At 45.0% G+C, this 18,163-nt stretch overlaps 1 protein-coding gene across 1 annotated transcript; it reads left to right on the top strand.

Annotated features, from left to right (window-relative positions):
- The first annotated feature begins 904 nt into the window (after positions 1 to 904).
- On the top strand, positions 905 to 16,724 carry LOC307001962 (uncharacterized protein). Its single transcript, XM_079619065.1, has 5 exons — positions 905 to 1,119; positions 14,470 to 14,793; positions 14,977 to 15,303; positions 15,536 to 15,862; positions 16,149 to 16,724. Exons 1-5 carry the CDS (start codon positions 1,074 to 1,076, stop codon positions 16,298 to 16,300), a joined length of 1,176 nt encoding a protein of 391 aa, XP_079475191.1. The 5' UTR covers positions 905 to 1,073; the 3' UTR covers positions 16,301 to 16,724.
- Positions 16,725 to 18,163: the final 1,439 nt, after the last annotated feature.

Here is an 18,163-nt window from a genome sequence, read left to right as displayed (position 1 = left end):
GCAGTTCCCTCGAGACCAGCCTGTGCGCGCTCTTCCTTCCCAGACAGAAAACGCACAGTTCGTGTGTGTCACCCGGCGTCAGATATCTTCAGCACGGGTCTGCACACTTCTGAAAGCACTCAGCCGTCTTAGTGCATTTCATAATTACCTGATTTTCAAAAGCGGTTACAGACAAAACAGTCCCTGTAGACGAAAGGATGATTTGTCATGTTTACAAGGCGCCCTTTTATACTTCCAGGTCGCACGTTAATCATTCACGTTAATGATTCATGGGCTGTTGTCGGTCAATGTGATTGCCGTGATTTGATTGTGATTTCAGACACCGGTCACGCCTGAGGGGTTCCCCAAAGCGTCAATCGACACAGTGCAAGTTCCCTTCGAAAGAGAACAATTTACTTTAATAAGGCGACATAATGAACGACACTCGTCTCATTCGTGGTGGAGGAAAAACAAGTTCTTGGTGACATGCAAGATTTATTGTATAAATATTTAAATTATGCAAAAGAAAAGGTATGAGTCTGCTGTTTTTGTCAATTTTAAGTTTTAATTTAAAATGTCTGTGATTTTTGTGAAGTGGTTAAATATTTTACCACTTGCTTGGGCAACTTAATATATAATCTATATAGAAGTAATGCATTGAATAATACGTTGTTTAAATTGTGTTTAAACGTGAATACGTCTATTAAAGAGTGTACATATATGTGTACAAAGAGAATCGCAATGCTGACAAAACGTTTTTTAAATAAAAGTTGCTGATAACTTCTGAAAACAAAGAGTGAGTGTTTGTGGTACAGCCGCGGACCAGTTGCGCACTGCAAACGCAGCAAATGTGAAGCACTATAGCGTGCAAACGCTGCGCAAACCGAGTGTGTGAGACGGGTGTCAGAGCGTGAAATAATGAGCTGATAAAGAGCTAGATGGTCACGCACATGCATTAACACTTAAAGATGTGCAGTTAGTTCAGATGTTTCACTGCATTTTACTACAGCTTCACATCAGCTCATCTGTCATTTTATCACTGAAGCGGTTTTGAAGAGTTTGTCTTTTCATATTTTTGACTGAAAGCGCTGAAGATGTTTCGCACTGTTTTCTTCTGTCTGTGTTTCTGGCGTCTGGATGGTGAGTTTTAAATCTGTTTTTATGGCTTATGTTATTTCTCATGTAATAATGACTGGTTAAATTAGTCAGAGAGGATTAACATTCACAGGACAGCACTAACATTTACTAACATCTAAAGATGTGCTGTTAACAATTTTCTTGTATTTTTACAGTACAGTACTGGCAGCTTTAAAGCTGCACGGTTGTCAGCAAGTTACTGTATTTTGATTTACAGTAATTGCACTAATTCAATTTACAGTACATACGAGTTTACTGTATTTTGTCATTTTTGCCTGCTTCTGCTGTAATTATATGGTTATTGTACTGTAATATCTATTTTGATACATTATTGCTAAATATTATAATTTTAAAATTACTAATAATAATAATATTATATTTATATAATATGTAGTTATTACAGTATAGAAATCTATAGGTAATAATATTATAAGGCAACTTCAGAATAACTGCAAATCAAAAGACAATCCAAACAAAGTTCTTGTCAAAAAAATGTGTATTAATCAATTACATTATTAAAACCAATTCATTTAAGAACATTGCATGTCCAGTGCACCAGCAGTTTACAGCTATAAACAACTTTTAAAGGGATATATAGTTAAAGATGATATTTTAAAGAATATAGGTAATCAAACAGTTGACGTCAGCTATTGACTTCCATAGTAGGAAAAAAATTATTCCAAAAAAATACTATGGAAGTCAATGGTTACCAACAGTTTGATTACCAACATGCTTCAAAATATTATCTTTTGTGTTCAGCAGAAGAAAGAAACTCATACGGGGTGACCTTCAGGATTGGGTTAGACAAAATAATTACAAGTAACAGTTTAGTTTGAAGTTTTCCACTCAAACTCCATCAATGACCGAATAAAGCTATTTACATGAGGGTTGATGGCCGTGTGTGTGTGTGTGTGTGTGTGTGTGTCTTAAAAGATTGAAAATTCTTAAAAGTGCAAGGGCACGCAGGTACACCACATGTAAAGAGGTACTTAGCCACATTTCTGTGAACTTTTGCATGTATGGTGAACGCATCTAAGAGAGAGGTTGAGAGACTGCATGACTTGCAGCTGTAGCTGGACATACTCTAAAACTTGGCTGGGATGACTTTGAGGTGGTACTGGAACCTGGCGAAGGTTGGACTGATGACAACAACTGAAAAAGACATGACACACAAAAACACGTATGACAAAACCTGTTATCCACAGCACCAATAAAGATGAGCAGATATTTGTAAGAGAGAAATTGTGAAATAAAATTATTTAGAAATAACAAAAACAGCCAGTTTAAAAAAGAAAATTAACCTTTAGATTTTAAAACTACTTTAAGTTTAAAAACATTGTATCAACATGGCTAATACTTACAGAAAACTCCTTCAGGCAAATAAAATGGTCCCACACTGTAAGAAATCTAAATAAACATTAGTTAACTGTTATGTGTTGCTTGTTAAGGACATATATTTCATACATCTGCACAATACATCTAGGTTAATAAAAAAATAAGCTTCACTTGACTCTCTAAATATTCTAACTTGCTTTTTGGCAAGCATTTTACTTGTCTTTGTTGCCTAATATCTCTATGAACTCTGATAAAGTTTTTTTGAACAATTTACACCTTTATTCATATTTTTTATCATTATTTGTCATTACAAATCACAATGCTAAAGAACTGGGTCTTTATGAAATGAAGTAAAAGGCTAAACTGGTACCAAATAGCCAATCTCTCTAAACCCAAATCACCAATTTTGCGTTGTAAGGAAAGTGCCGTATTTTTAAGCCTTCACGTGTTTTTGTGTATAAACGACTTATTCAATTTGCTCCAGAATTTATCATTCAATTCAATTCAATTCAAGTTTATTTGTATAGCGCTTTTCACAATACATATTGTTTCAAAGCAGCTTTACAGAAAATGCATTTCAAAAATATACACACAAAATACAGTTAGTTAATCATAAAATTTAGGGCATAACATATTGCCGGCGTTGGGTCGTCTCTTCACAGGCGTCGAGTCGTCTCATCACAGGCGTTGGGGCATCTGAAGTCTCCATGAGAGGCTGGATACATAACTGGAGCTGACGAACTCTATTTGAGTTATAGGGACAGGCGTCCCGAGATAACAACAAAAAAGGCAGATGGGAAATAATTAGCGTAGCTGCTGTTCATAATATGGATGCATTTGATCTGATTTAACTGTAGTATAAAAGGTATGAGATGCATTATGTGAATGCTTGGCTAAAGAGATGCGTCTTTAGTCTAGTTTTAAACTGGGAGAGCGAGTCTGAGCCTCGGACAATATCAGGAAGGCTATTCCAGAGTTTAGGAGCTAGATGTGAAAACGCCCTCCCTCCTTTAGTGGACTTAGTTATCCTAGGTACGACCAGAAGCCTCGAATTTAGCGATCTTAAAGAGCGCGATGGATTATATGGCGATAGAAGATCTCTTAAATACACAGGAGCTAAACCATTTAGGGCTTTATAGGTCAGTAACAATACTTTGTAATTGATACGGAACTTAATAGGTAACCAGTGTAGAGATGATAAAATTGGTGTTATATGATCATATTTTCTTGACCTAGTAAGAACTCTAGCGGCTGCATTTTGGACTAACTGTAGCTTGTTTACGGAGGATGCAGGACAACCAGCTAATAGAGCATTACAGTAATCTAGTCTCGAGGTCATGAATGCATGAACTAACTTTTCTGCATCAGAAACTGATAGCATATTACGTAGCTTAGCAATGTTTCTAAGGTGGAAAAAGGCTGTTCTTGTGACATTTGAAATATGATTTTCAAAAGACAAGTTGCGGTCTAGTATAACACCCAGGTCTTTTACTGTAGAGGATAAAGTAACAGGACGTCCTTCTAGATTAAGGTTGTATTGTAAGAGGTTTTGTGGGCAGTTTTTTGGACCAATCAGTAATACCTCCGTTTTATCTGAATTTAATAGAAGAAAATTACACGTCATCCAATATTTTATATCTTTAACACACTCTGTCATTTCAGATAATTTAGTGTTATCATCTGGTCTTGATGAAATATATAATTGAGTGTCATCAGCATAACAGTGGAAACTTATTCCATGTTTTCTTATAATATTACCAAGTGGCAGCATATAAATTGAGAATAGCAGAGGGCCCAACACAGATCCTTGCGGCACTCCATAATTTACTGACGTTATCTTTGATAACCATTTAAATGGACAAAATGGTAACGGTCTGATAGGTACGATCTAAACCAGCTTAATGCCTGTCCCTGTACACCAGTGTAATTTTGAAGTCGATCTAAGAGTATTTTATGATCTATAGTGTCAAACGCAGCACTAAGATCGAGTAAAACTAGTATTGAGATACAGCCTTGGTCAGAAGCTAAAAGTAAATCATTTGTAATTTTAACCAGCGCAGTTTCTGTGCTGTGATGTGGCCTGAATCCTGACTGAAATTTTTCATAGATATCGTTTTCTTGCAAGAAAGAGCACAATTGAGCGGACACAACTTTTTCTAGTATTTTAGACATAAATGGAAGATTTGAAATGGGTCTGTAATTTGCTAGGTTATTTGGATCTAATTGTGGTTTCTTAAGAGGTTTTATAACTGCCAGCTTGAATGTTTTTGGAACATGTCCTAAAGATAGAGACGAGTTAATAATATTGAGAAGAGGCTCTTCCACTCTTTTAGGAAATCAGCGTAAGGCCCTGGCGGTCTATATACAGTAGCCAAGGCTAGAGATAATAGGGATTTCTTTCTTACATCTAGGAGCGTAACATTTAGCACAAGTACTTCAAACGAATTAAACCTGTGGCCTGTTTTCTGAGTAACATTAAGAATATCTCTATAGATTGTTGCAACACCGCCGCCACGACCAATCAGACGGGGCTCATGCTTATAACCGTATCCTGGTGGAGTGGACTCATTAAGACCGAAATAATCATTTGGTTTAAGCCAGGTTTCAGTAAGGCAGAGTACATCGAAGCTATTATCAGTGACCATTTCATTTACAATAACCGCCTTAGGTGTAAGCGATCTAATGTTTAGAAGACCTAGCTTTAGAAATTGTTTTTGTTCACTAATATTGAGATTTTCTGGTTTAATCACAATTAGATTTTTCTTAGATCCTGCAGTAGATTTGGTAACACTTTACAATAAGGTTCATTTATTAAACATTAGTTAATGTATTAACTAACATCAACTAACAATGAGCAATACATTTGTTACAGTATTTATTAATCTTTGTTAATGTTAGTTCCCTTTCGCCCAGGGAACTCCGACGTACGTCGGGTTACCCTGACGAATTGGGATCACGCTAGAGAGCCTATTACCTTCGAGAAACTAAACAAAAAGCCAATGAACATTGGCATGCAACATTTGCATTCCGCGGACCCGCCCGTCAGCGCGGGTATAAAAGCCGGAAGTAAACATTGCATCATCGCCTTTCGCTTCGGAGCCTCAGTTTCCTGTTGACTTCCCAAGCCTTCTGGAGAACGACAAATCAAAGAAAATACCTGGAGAGCAGAATCGCTGGTGTGACGGCGCGGTGCAGCGATCTTCGCCTTCATCAGCAAAGGGTTGCAGTTTCCCCCGTCTGTCTGCTGCGGTGGTCCCTCGGTGCTTCGGCGTTTTCTCTCTCTCTCTCTCTCTTTTGTTTTTCTCTCTCTCTTTTCTGTCTAAAAGAGCTGGCGGGTGTTTCGCGTCCTTTTCAGGATGTCGACTCACCCGTGCGTTTCTGGATGCGGTAGACTTCTCCCTCCGGATGATGGCCATCAACACTGTCTCGCATGTTTGGGCTTAAAGCATGCTGAGGCAGCGTTGTTGGATGAGTCATGCTCTCTCTGTGGGAGCATGGCCATCGCGACGCTCCGCTCGAGACTGAGATCCCTGAAATATGGGGGAGTCCCTTCGGACAATGCTCGATCTAGTTCGTCTGTCGGTTCAGTTTGACAGGCGGCTACTTCGGTCATTCCCGTTGGTGAGCGTATGAGGGTTACGGTGCGGAATGTCTCGTGTGGTGAAACATCTTCGCGAGCTTCCCACTCCTCTAGCAGCTCGCTGCCAGCGGCGCTTCCGGGGGAACTTCCGGGGCCGTCCCGCACGGTTCCGGTTGTTTCCTTTGGAGCGCCCCCGGAGGACCAGATGTCTATCGCGGCATCGGAAGAGGTGCAATCATCTTCGGGTGAGGAGTCAGCGGGTCTACCCCCTTCGGGTGTGGTGGCTGCAGCTGACGCTGATCCCGAGGTGGTTGCTATGCTCGAAAGGGCGGCCGCGAATGTGGGACTCGAGTGGAACCCTCCGCCCGGGCCCTCGCATTCGCGGCTTGATGATTGGCCTGCTGCGGTACGTGCGGATGCCCCGCGTACCGCTCCAGTGCCTTTCTTCCCTGAAGTGCATGAGGAGTTGAGGAAGTCCTGGTCGGCGCCTCTGGCGTACCGGTGGGGGCCTCCTCGCCCCTCCCTCTTCACCACCCTTGACGGCGGGGCGGCGCACGGGTACGAGGGAATCCCCACAGTGGAGCGGTCTATCGCGATGCAGCTGTGTCCGAAGACCGCTTCCACCTGGCGGGGTGCCCCTTCATTCCCCTCCCGCGCCTGTAGGTTCTCCTCGGGTCTAACCGGGGAGGCCTATAAGGCGTGTGGAGACGCCGCCTCCGCCCTGCATGCCATGGCTCTGCTTCAGGTCCACCAGGCCAAAGCACTCCATGACTTGCAGGGGGGTGGTCCCGACCCAGCCTTGCTGCAGGAGCTGCGTGCGGCGACCAACTTCGCTCTACGGGCGACGAAGGTTACCGCGCGTTCGCTGGGTCGGGCGATGTCCACGCTTGTGGTCCAGGAGCGCCACCTGTGGCTTACCCTTGCGGATATGCGGGAAGCCGAGAGGAACAAACTTCTCGACTTCCCCGTGTCCCAAGGGGGCCTCTTCGGCGAGGCGGTGGATAACTTGGCCCAAGAGTTTTCCGCCGCCCAGAAGCAGTCGGAAGCTATGCGGCATGTCCTGCACAGGAGGAAAGCCGCTGCTGGCCCAACTCCTGTTGCTGCACAGCCTCCGGCCGCTCGTCGCCGAGGTCGTCCTCCTGCGGCCGCTCCCCCTCCAGGCCAGCAGCCTCAGCCTGGGGGACGGAGGTCGGGCCGTAAGAGGGCGGCCCAGCCCGCTCCGACGCCACCTGCACCTTCCAGGAAGAAGAGAGGTGGACGTTGTTCCTGATGCGGGCGACCTGGAATCGGATGCTGCTGCTCTGCGGGAGGCGGTCCCTATTCGCCTCCTTCCCCCGGGAGAGGGCCGGGTGGAGAATCTTTGGTTTATTTTTGTTCCGCCACTGACACAGTCAGTGGTACCCACATCATCAATAAAAGAGCAGTTTCCGTATCCTTTTCCAGGTCATCCACGGCCGAGACTGTCGGGCACGCAGTCTCCCCCGTGCGAGAGGGTCGCAGCGGCGGCGCGTGTCGTCTCAGTGCGACACGGCCCCCGCTCCCCTCTCCCCAGCCTGCGGGTAGCGGCCTCGCGGAACCCTCCGCGTCGCCCCGGCCTGCGGCTGGCCACGGAGGCGCAGAGACGGGGTTGCGAGGAGTCAGGGCCTCGTTCCTCGTCTCTCCCCCTCCTCTCACCACGGGGCGGCCCGCAGCAGAGGGTACACGAAGAACCCTCTCTGCCGTCTGCCCCCCGGAGTGGACAGGTAGGTGTCAGTACCTGCACCCAGACCCCGCTCGCGGTCGCCACGTCGTCGCTGGAGCCGGGTCCCTGTCTCCCGCCCTGCTGCCCCTCCGCGGGTACGCCGGTGGTTCGGGTGGGTCTACTCGCTCGGTTCCTGGAGGCCTGGCTAGCGCTTCCAGCTCCGTCCCGGTGGATCCTCCGCACCATTCGGCTCAGCTACGCAATTCAGTTTGCCCGCCGGCCTCCCAGGTACAGGGGCATTCTCTTCACCCGTGTGCGGTCAGAGGATGCCCCTGTCCTGCGTAAAGAGATCGATGTCCTGCTGGCGAAGGACGCGATCGAGCCGGTCCCTCCTGCCGAGATGAGGTCTGGGTTTTACAGCCCCTACTTCATTGTACCCAAGAAAAGCGGTGGGTTACGACCGATCCTGGACCTGCGTTCCTTGAATCGGGCCCTGCACAAACTCCCCTTCAAGATGCTCACGCAGAAGCGCATTTTCGAATGCATCCGTCCCCGGGATTGGTTTGCAGCAATCGACCTGAAGGACGCTTACTTTCACGTCTCGATACTTCCTCGACACAGACCGTTCCTACGGTTTGCGTTCGAGGGTAGAGCGTATCAGTACAGAGTCCTACCCTTCGGGCTGGCCCTGTCCCCCCGTGTCTTCACGAAAGTCGTGGAGGCGGCCATTGCTCCCATGAGAGAGCAAGGCGTTCGCATCCTCAATTACCTCGACGACTGGCTCATTATAGCTCACTCTCGGGATGTTCTGTGCGAACACAGGGACATGGTGCTCCGGCATCTCAGTCAGTTGGGTCTTCAGGTCAACTGGGACAAGAGCAAACTCTGCCCCACGCAGAGGATCTCTTATCTCGGTATGGAGCTGGACTCGCTCGCCCAGACTGCGCGCCTCACAGAGGAGCGCGTCCAGTCAGTGCTCACCTGCCTCAGGTCTTTTCGAGGCAGGACAGCGGTTCCACTGAAACAATTTCAGAGGCTCCTGGGGCATATGGCGGCCGCAGCGGCAATTTCACCGCTCGGCCTGTTACATATGAGACCGCTACAGCGCTGGCTTCACGATCGAGTCCCGAGGTGGGCGTGGCAGAGTGGTACGTTCCGGGTCCAAGTGACCCCGCACTGCCGCCAAACCTTCTCCCCGTGGTCGGACCCTGCGTTCCTTCGGGCTGGAGTGCCCCTGATCCAGGTTTCCAGGCATGCTGTGGTTTTCACAGATGCCTCTGCCACGGGGTGGGGGGCCACGTACAAAGGGCATGCAGTCTCGGGTCTGTGGACGGGGCCCCAGCTGCATTGGCACATCAACTGCCTGGAGTTGCAAGCAGTACGTCTAGCTCTGTGTCGCCTCGTAGGGGTTCTCAGACACAAGCACGTACTGGTCCGTACGGACAGCACTGTGACCGTTGCGTACATCAACCATCAAGGTGGTCTACGCTCCCGTCGTATGTCGCGACTCGCCTCACACCTCCTCCTATGGAGTCAGAAGCATCTGAGGTCGCTTCATGCCGCTTACGTGCCGGGGGCTCTCAACCGTGTGGCCGACGAGCTTTCACGGTTCACCCCCCTGCCCGGAGAATGGCGACTCCATCCCCAGGCGGTCCAGCTGATTTGGAGTGTCTTCGGAGCGGCACAGGTCGACCTGTTCGCCTCTCCGGACTCGACCCATTGCCAGTGGTTTTACTCCCTGACCGAGGGGACCCTCGGCACGGACGCCCTGTCTCACAGCTGGCCCCGGGGCCTACGCAAATATGCGTTCCCCCCAGTGAGCCTTCTTGCGCAGACTCTGTGCAAGGTCAGGGAGGAAGAGCAGCAGGTCTTGCTAGTGGCGCCGTACTGGCCCACCAGGACTTGGTTCCCAGAACTCATGCTCCTCTCGACAGCCCCTCCTTGGCCGATTCCTCTGAGGAAGGATCTACTTTCTCAGAGACGGGGCACTCTACGGCACCCGCGTCCAGACCTCTGGAAACTCCATGTCTGGTCCCTGGACGGGACGCGGAGGTTCTGAGTGGTCTGCCACAGGCAGTGGTAGACACTATCGCTTCCGCTAGAGCCCCCTCTACGAGGCGCCTCTATGCGTTGAAGTGGAACCTGTTCGTCGCTTGGTGCTCCTCCAGTCAGGAGGACCCCCGAACTTGCCCGATCGGTGTTGTGCTTTCTTTCCTGCAAGATGGGTTGGAGCGTAGGCTGTCCCCTTCAACCCTCAAAGTGTATGTCGCTGCCATTGCGGCGCATCACGATGCAGTTGACGATAAGTCGCTGGGAAAGCACGACCTGGTCGTCAGATTCCTGAAGGGTGCTAGGAGGTTAAACCCTCCTCGCCCTGTACACTCTGTACCCCCTTGGGACTTGACTCTGGTACTGAGAGCTCTCCAGAGTCCTCCCTTTGAGCCTTTGCTGACAGTAGAGCTTGATATCCTGTCTATTAAGACAGCGCTCCTGTTAGCATTGGCTTCTTTTAAAAGGGTCGGGGATCTGCAAGCATTTTCGGTCGACGAATCGTGCCTAGAGTTCGGGCCGGGCCTGTCTCACGTAACACTGAGACCCCGCCCCGGATATGTGCCCAAGGTTCCTACCACTCCGTTTAGAGATCAGGTAGTGAACCTGCAAGCGCTGCCCCAGGAGGAGGCAGACCCAGCCCTAGCTTTTCTCTGTCCCGTCCGCTCCTTGCGGTGTTACGTTGACAGAACGCAAAGCTTCAGGACCTCAGACCAGCTCCTTGTCTGTTACGGAGGCCGGCAGAAGGGGAAGGCCGTCTCCAAGCAGAGGTTAGCCCACTGGATAGTGGATGCCATCACCCGAGCCTATGAGGCTCAGGGTGAGCCTTGTCCCCCCAGGTTGCGCGCTCACTCAACTAGAGGTGTTGCCGCTTCCTGGGCGTTGGCTCAAGGCGCCTCGCTGACAGACATTTGTAGAGCTGGGGGCTGGGCGACACCTTACACGTTTGCTAGGTTCTATAACCTCCGTGTGGAACCGGTTTCCTCCCGGGTTCTGGCTTCGTCCAGTGGGTCGAGGGAATAGGTTGTGTCGGCTTGCTGCGCCACTCTGTAGTTCAGATAAGTGCGTCTCTTCCGCTCCGCTGGCACCCTAAGTGGTAGCCTCGTTGAGTTCCTCCATCACCCCCTCGGTGCCCGGCGTGGCGGACCGCCCGGCGCCAGGTTTGCTCCTCTAGCAAGAGTTGTCTAGCAGACTGGGTGTTCAGTAGTCTTGAGTACCACTTTTTGCCACGTGCAGTCCAGCCGTGTCTTCCCCGACGGACTCGTTCCGTCGTCCTTGTTGTATGTGCTCTCAATTCCTATGGTTGGGACCATCTCAGGGACTCCATATGTTCACTATGTGAATTCATATGAGTATTCCAGGCCAGTTCAGGCTTTCTGGTTTTCCGCAGTGTGCCTCCCCCCCCTGGGGTTGAGGTACGCTTCCCAGTGTTATCCAATGTCCCCTGTGTGGGTCTTGCGGAACAGCAGTGGATTCCTAGCAAGCCCTCGAAAAATATTCGAAACTGCTGTAGGGCGGCTTAGCTGGGCTCTGGAAGGGGCCAGCACCATGCCGTTTTATTAGGGATCCCAATTCGTCAGGGTAACCCGACGTACGTCGGAGTTCCCTGGACGAAAGGGAACGTCTCGGTTACGTATGTAACCCTCGTTCCCTGAGTACAGGGAACGGAGACGTACGTCCCTTTGCCATGGGGCTGTACCCTTGCAGGGGTCCGTTACTTCGGCTCCTCAGCGAAAAGCGATGATGCAATGTTTACTTCCGGCTTTTATACCCGCGCTGACGGGCGGGTCCGCGGAATGCAAATGTTGCATGCCAATGTTCATTGGCTTTTTGTTTAGTTTCTCGAAGGTAATAGGCTCTCTAGCGTGATCCCAATTCGTCAGGGTAACCCGACGTACGTCTCCGTTCCCTGTACTCAGGGAACGAGGGTTACATACGTAACCGAGACGTTAATATGAATAAAGCTGTTCATTGTTAGTTCATGTTAGTTCACAGTGCATTAACTCATGTTAACAAGATTTTAATAAAGTATTAATAAATGTTGAAATTAACATTAACAAAGATGAATAAATGCTGTATAAGTGCAGTTCATTATTTACATTTACATTTACATTTATTCATTTAGCAGACGCTTTTATCCAAAGCGACTTACAAATGAGAAACAATAGAAGCAATTAAACTAGCAGTAGGACAACAGTATGTAAGTGCTATAACCCTTCACAGTACAAATCAAAAGTTTTTTTTTTTTTTTTTTTTTTTTTTTTTTAGAATAGAAAAGAAAGTGTTAGTGTTAGTAGTACTGGATCAAGTGCTCAAGTGCTGCCGAAAAAGATACATCTTCAGCAGTTTCTTAAAGATGGCTACAGACTCAGCAGCTCTGGCTGAGTTAGGCAGATAATTCCACCAGCAGGGAACAGTCATGGTGAAGGTCCGAGAGAGAGATTTCGTGCCTCTTTGAAATGGCACCACCAGACGCCGCTCACTTGCAGAGCGTAAGTTTCTGGACGGCACATAAGTCTGAATTAATGAGTTCAGGTACAGGGGAGCAGTGCCAGTGGTTGTTCTGTAGGCAAACGTCAGTGACTTGAATTTGATGCGAGCGGCAACCGGCAACCAGTGCAATTTCGTGAGGAGAGGAGTGACGTGTGCTCTCTTTGGCTCGTTGAAGACCACTCTAGCTGCAGCATTCTGGATCAGTTGCAGAGGTTTGACAGTGCAAGCTGGGAGACCAGCCAGGAGAGCATTACAATAGTCCAATCTGGAAAGAACAAGCGCCTGAACAAGGAGTTGTGTAGCATGCTCTGATAGGAAGGGCCTGATCCTTCTGATGTTGTACAAGGCAAATCTGCATGACCGGGCAGTGCTAGCGATGTGGTCTGTGAAATTCAATTGGTCATCAATTACAACTCTATTTGTTAATGTTAACTAATGTAGTTAACTAATGTTAACTAATGAACCTTATTGTAAAGTGTTACCGTAGATTTATTGTTTGGCCTCACTAAACGAGGAATAGACACAGTTTCTATATAGTGTTCTACACTGGTACTTATATCAATTAATTTGGGACAGCAAAGAATGTGATTTGGACTTTGACTTACTAGTCATATGGTGTGTAACGTCTTGGAGATGTTGTCCGACAGAACAGCCGCTCCGATTCTGCTGGGGTGCAGGCCATCAGCACGGTAGAGCCTAGGTCGCTCCCAAAACAGATTCCAATTATTTACAAAGAGCAGTCTCTGTTCCTTACACCATGACATTAACCATTCATTTAGTGCAAACAATCTACTGAACCTTTCTTGTCCTTGTCGGTACGTGGGAAGCGGTCCAGACACGGCGATCTTTGCTTCAGGCGATGTTCTGCGTACCGTCTCGATCAGGCTCCTGTAGTCCCTCTTCAGAACCTCATCAAGTTTGTAAAATCTTTTTTTTTTTTTTTTATCAAGTTCGTCGTCCGGGAAACGGACTGCAAATAACTTAGCAGTTTGAGCAAAACACATGTAACGTTATGTCTATTAAGTGCTTGGTTTTTCCACCGACAGGCTCGGATGTTATGGAAAGGATCCTACAGAGATAAAAGTTAGACATTTTTGTTATCATAAAGATCCTTTAAACCGAACATGTCAAATGCAGTAATTTTATCTCGCAGACCATCGTAAAACACATTTAACGACATAAACAAAATAAAACTCACAAAAAACACCTCGATTTGTCTTTCCACCGTTCCAACAATCACCAAGTCTGGTTTCCGTAAGGTAATTAGTCATAATTACTTATAATTAATTATAAAATAATGAATATGCGTATGAATAGGATATATTTGGGTCTTTTTCTGAACTTTCCCCTAATGGGATTCTTCTGGGCTTTTTTTCCCTAACTCGGACATATTGAGGATACAAAATCAGTTGAGTTTCATTCTGTTGCAATTTGTTCACGGTTGACCCCCATTTCGGCTTAAAACGCCTGGACTAAATGTTAATTCACGGAGTTAGATTTGAAAATGTCGGGACAAGCGGCGGTTAAAGAGCAGATCTGACTAACGGTGTTTTTGCAGCCATCGCTGGCTAAACTTCCACTGTCATTTCACATTTCACAAGCTATGTACACTTTAGCATAAAATCCTAAAACCTTATTATAAAAGTAAAAGTTAACTTACCAAATGTCCAGATATCCGCAGAGTGCCTGCAGTCGTGCTGTGACGTCAGTCAGGAGGCGCGCGCTCTCGGTTTACAGCAACCCTGTATAATTGCCTGGCATTTTACAGCTAGGTTACAGCAACACAAAAATGTACTGTAAAATGTTCCCGCTCAAACAAAATTACCCAGAATGCAATGCAAATTACGGTATTTTACTGTAATATAGAAATGCAGTATTGTACTGCAGGTTAACTACAATTTCTTTAAATGTGTCTATTTGATTTCGTAAATGTTAGTTGATCCTCAAAGTTTACGAAATCGAATAAAGATACAGAATAAAACCACAGCATAAGTTTAGTAAATTTAACCTAGAAAAGTTACAACATTAAAGTAAAAGTGTCTTTTTATTTCGTTTTTGTACAATCTATTTCTTTTTTAATTCATCATCTTTTCTCTTTATTGCTGCAGAATATTATTAATATCACATTTAAATGATTAGAAGTATTTCAGTGAAGCTTCATCAAACCAACATCAAGTGATTTTAAAGCTTAAATCTGTGAAACTCTGATCTTCAGGTGTGTTTGGAGATGAATATGAAGAGAAGTATATGATGGATGGAGAATCACTCTCTCTAAACTCTGATCTCACTGAAATAAAGGATAATGATGAGATTCAGTGGAAGTTTGAATATCATGAATGCACTTTAATCGCTGAAATCAATAAACGGGCCGACAGAATCGCTGTATATGATGATGTTCTTGATGGGAGATTCAGAGACAGACTGAAGCTGAACAATCAAACTGGATCTCTGACCATCATAAACATCACTGAAGAGACTGGAGATTATGAACTACAGATCAACGGTGTGAGAAAGAGAGTGATCAATATTCGCTCCTACGGTGAGGCTAAACACATTTCTTTCACCTTTATTTAATGACAACATTTAAAATAATTCATACACCATTTTGTTTCTTTTATGATATTGTTTATTTCAAACTGACATTTTAAATTATTTAGTAAAACATTATTAAGTGATTTCACAGTATTAATCTGACAAACCCTGTGTGTGTTTTCGGTATCAGAATCAGTGACGTCAGTGTCAGTGAAGGAGGGAGATTCAGTCTCTCTATACTCTGATAAAATAAAAGATTATAGACCGATTTGGTGGATGTTTGGAAATAAAAACACTTTAATCGCTGAAATCATTAAACGGCCCGACAGAATCGCTGTATATGATGATGTTCTTGATGGGAGATTCAGAGACAGACTGAAGCTGGACATACGATCTGCATCTCTGACCATCATAAACATCACAACTGAACATGCTGGAGTTTATAAACTACATGAGGATAATATGGTTAATAAACGAAGCCTGTATGGTTACATCAGTTATGTCCTCGCTGTCTTTGGTGAGTTAAATATTTGTTTTACCATTTTATGTTTTAATCAAACGAAACAATATTAATCCAAAATACCATTTTGCTTCTTTACGGTTTTATTCAATTCAATTGTATTTGTACAGAGATTTTCACAATACACATCGTTTCAAAGCATCTTTACAGAACATTGTATGATATTTTTCACTTGAAAATTAAATATCAATATCTTTGCTACAAACTCAGTTTCTGTTTGTTGATACAGTTGAAATATCAGTGAATGAGGGAGAATCACTCACTGTAGACTCCGATCTCACTGAAATAAAGGATTATGAATGGATTCGGTGGATGTTTGGAGATGAAAACATTTTAATCGCTGAAATTAATGTAAAGGCCGACAGAATCACTGTATATGATGATTATCTTGGGAGATTCAGAGACAGACTGAAGCTGGACAATCAAACTGGATCTCTGACCATCACAGACATCACAACTGAACATGCTGGAGATTATAAACTACAGATCAAAAGTATGACAGAAATTTGGCTTTCAGAAAGTTTCTCATTAAAAGCTTTCAGAGTTTCTGTCTCTGGTGAGTAGAGATCATTTCTCCTGTCCTTCAAATATTCTTGTTTTTTACCAATTATTTACATATTTATTAATTGTTGAATCATTTTATAGTTTGAGATGATAGATCATATAAACACTTACTCAACACACAGATTGAACATAAAATAAGATTGTTGATTAGACACAACATCTCAACATCACTCAACTCTGTCACACATGTTCAGGTACGGCTGATATTAGTTGATGTCAGCGCTGATATTAGCGTTTATGAACTGATCTGATCTCAGTTTGATGCTTTTATTCCTCAGACTCTGTCCACTGTTGTGGTCCCACTGAAGCTGTGATCCGATTGGTCCTCTCTGCTCTGGTGGGCGTGGCTACTGTCATCATTCTGGTTTATGACATCAGATCCAGAAGAGCTGAACGAGATCAAGCACATATTCACACATCAGAAACCTAATCGTGTCACTTCTCATATTACTATTTTTTGTCATTTATTAATCATTTATTTGTAATGGCTTTATATGCTGGCATTTACTGTACGCTTATTTCCAGCCTAGAACATGATTGAGAACAAACAGCAACATTTATTTTCTCATTAACTCATTAGTGCTCAAAGTGTTAAATGTGAGTGTTTGTCATTGTATCTGATGTATTCATTCATATTTGATTGGGGACTTTAAAAATGATTTCCAATCCCACTTAAAGTCTCACATGTCTTGTCTTGTTATTATTGTTCAGATCAGACGTCTCTAATACTGAAGCTCTTTTACGGACTAAACACGACACATTTCTCTCAAATAAGACACAGATCTCACTTTACTACTGCTGTTCATCTGTCATTTAGATTTGCTTGCCTTTGTCAATAAAGTTTTTCATTGATTTTTTTGATTGTTTTTGATTCGTAAATCAAAAGGGACTTTTTAAATAAACGTATACGTATCCAAAAGAGAATCAATTGAAAGGCTTTCTGGTTTTTAACAAATTTGAAAGATGTGCACACGAGTTTTACCTCATTCATCCACTGGTTAAAGTTGGGTTTAGATTTAAACCGTATGTGGAGGCAGTGTATGGCAATGGCAGCACGAACAGGAGGAAGCTGTAAAGAACCTAAAAAATGCGCTCATAACAACACCTGTTCTCACATTCTTTGACCCAAAGAAGGCTGTCGTGATACAAGCAGATGCATCCAAGGACGGTTTAGGTGCATGTCTAATGCAAGAGGGACATCCTATAGCCTATGCATCCAGAGCTCTAACAGAAACAGAGAAAAACTATGCACAGATAGAGAAGGAGCTTCTGGCTATCGTGTTTTCTGTGAAGCGCTTTCACCAGTATGCCTATGGAGTCAAGGTTAATGTGCAGTCGGATCACAAACCATTGGAAACGATCTTGAGAAAGCCACTTGGAACAGCTCCGTCCAGACTACAGCGGATGCTACTTCAGCTGCAACGCTACGACCTGAATGTAATCTACACGCCAGGTAAAGAGTTACTGATCGCAGACACACTCTCACGAGCAACGACATATGAGCAACAAAGTCAGAGTGACATGTTCGACGAAAAGGGTGTCTATGCCCTTGAGCCAACAGAGGCCCTGAGCCCAGAGACCCTGACACAGTTAAAGAATGAGACGCAAAATGATGTAATATTGCAAACGTTGCTGGACATTCACAAGCTCGGCTGGCCACATCACAGAAAACAAGTTGACAACAAGGTGATACAGTACTGGCCTATTAGGCACTCAATTTCAATAAGAGAAGGAATAATGTTTGCAGGAGACAGAATTATTCTACCGAGTAAAATGAGGTCAGACATGTTACAGAGGCTGCATGTGGCACACCAAGGAATGCAGCGCACCAAAGCTCTGGCCAGAGTACACTGGTATTGGCCAAGTATGACAAGAGACATTGAAAAAATGGTGGAGTCATGTTCAACTTGCCAGCAATTCCAGCCTCGCCACCAGAGGGAGCCGATGATCTCTCATGAAATCCCAGAGCTTCCTTGGCTGAAAGTAGGAGATGACATATTTGAAATCAGTGGACAACCATTTCTTCTGGTTGTAGATTATTTCTACAAATACCCGGAAGTACAAAACATCAGAGACAAGACAGCACATACCGTTGTCAACAAGATGAAATCGGTATTTGCAAGAATGGGTATACCTAAAGAGATAGTATGCGACCATGTGCCTTTTGCAAGCCAAGAAATGAGAAAGTTTGCCTCAGCATGGGGAATTAAGCTCACTCACTCCAGCCCAGGCTATGCGCAATCAAATGGCCTGGCCGAGATAACTGTAAAGACTGTTAAGTATCTGTTGAAGA

The sequence above is a fragment of the Phoxinus phoxinus genome (genome assembly GCF_949152265.1).
Source record: "Phoxinus phoxinus genome assembly, chromosome: 7".
NCBI classification, from domain to species: domain Eukaryota; kingdom Metazoa; phylum Chordata; class Actinopteri; order Cypriniformes; family Leuciscidae; genus Phoxinus; species Phoxinus phoxinus.
Note: the sequence above shows the minus strand (reverse complement) of the source record. Positions and strands in the feature narration are given on the sequence as shown.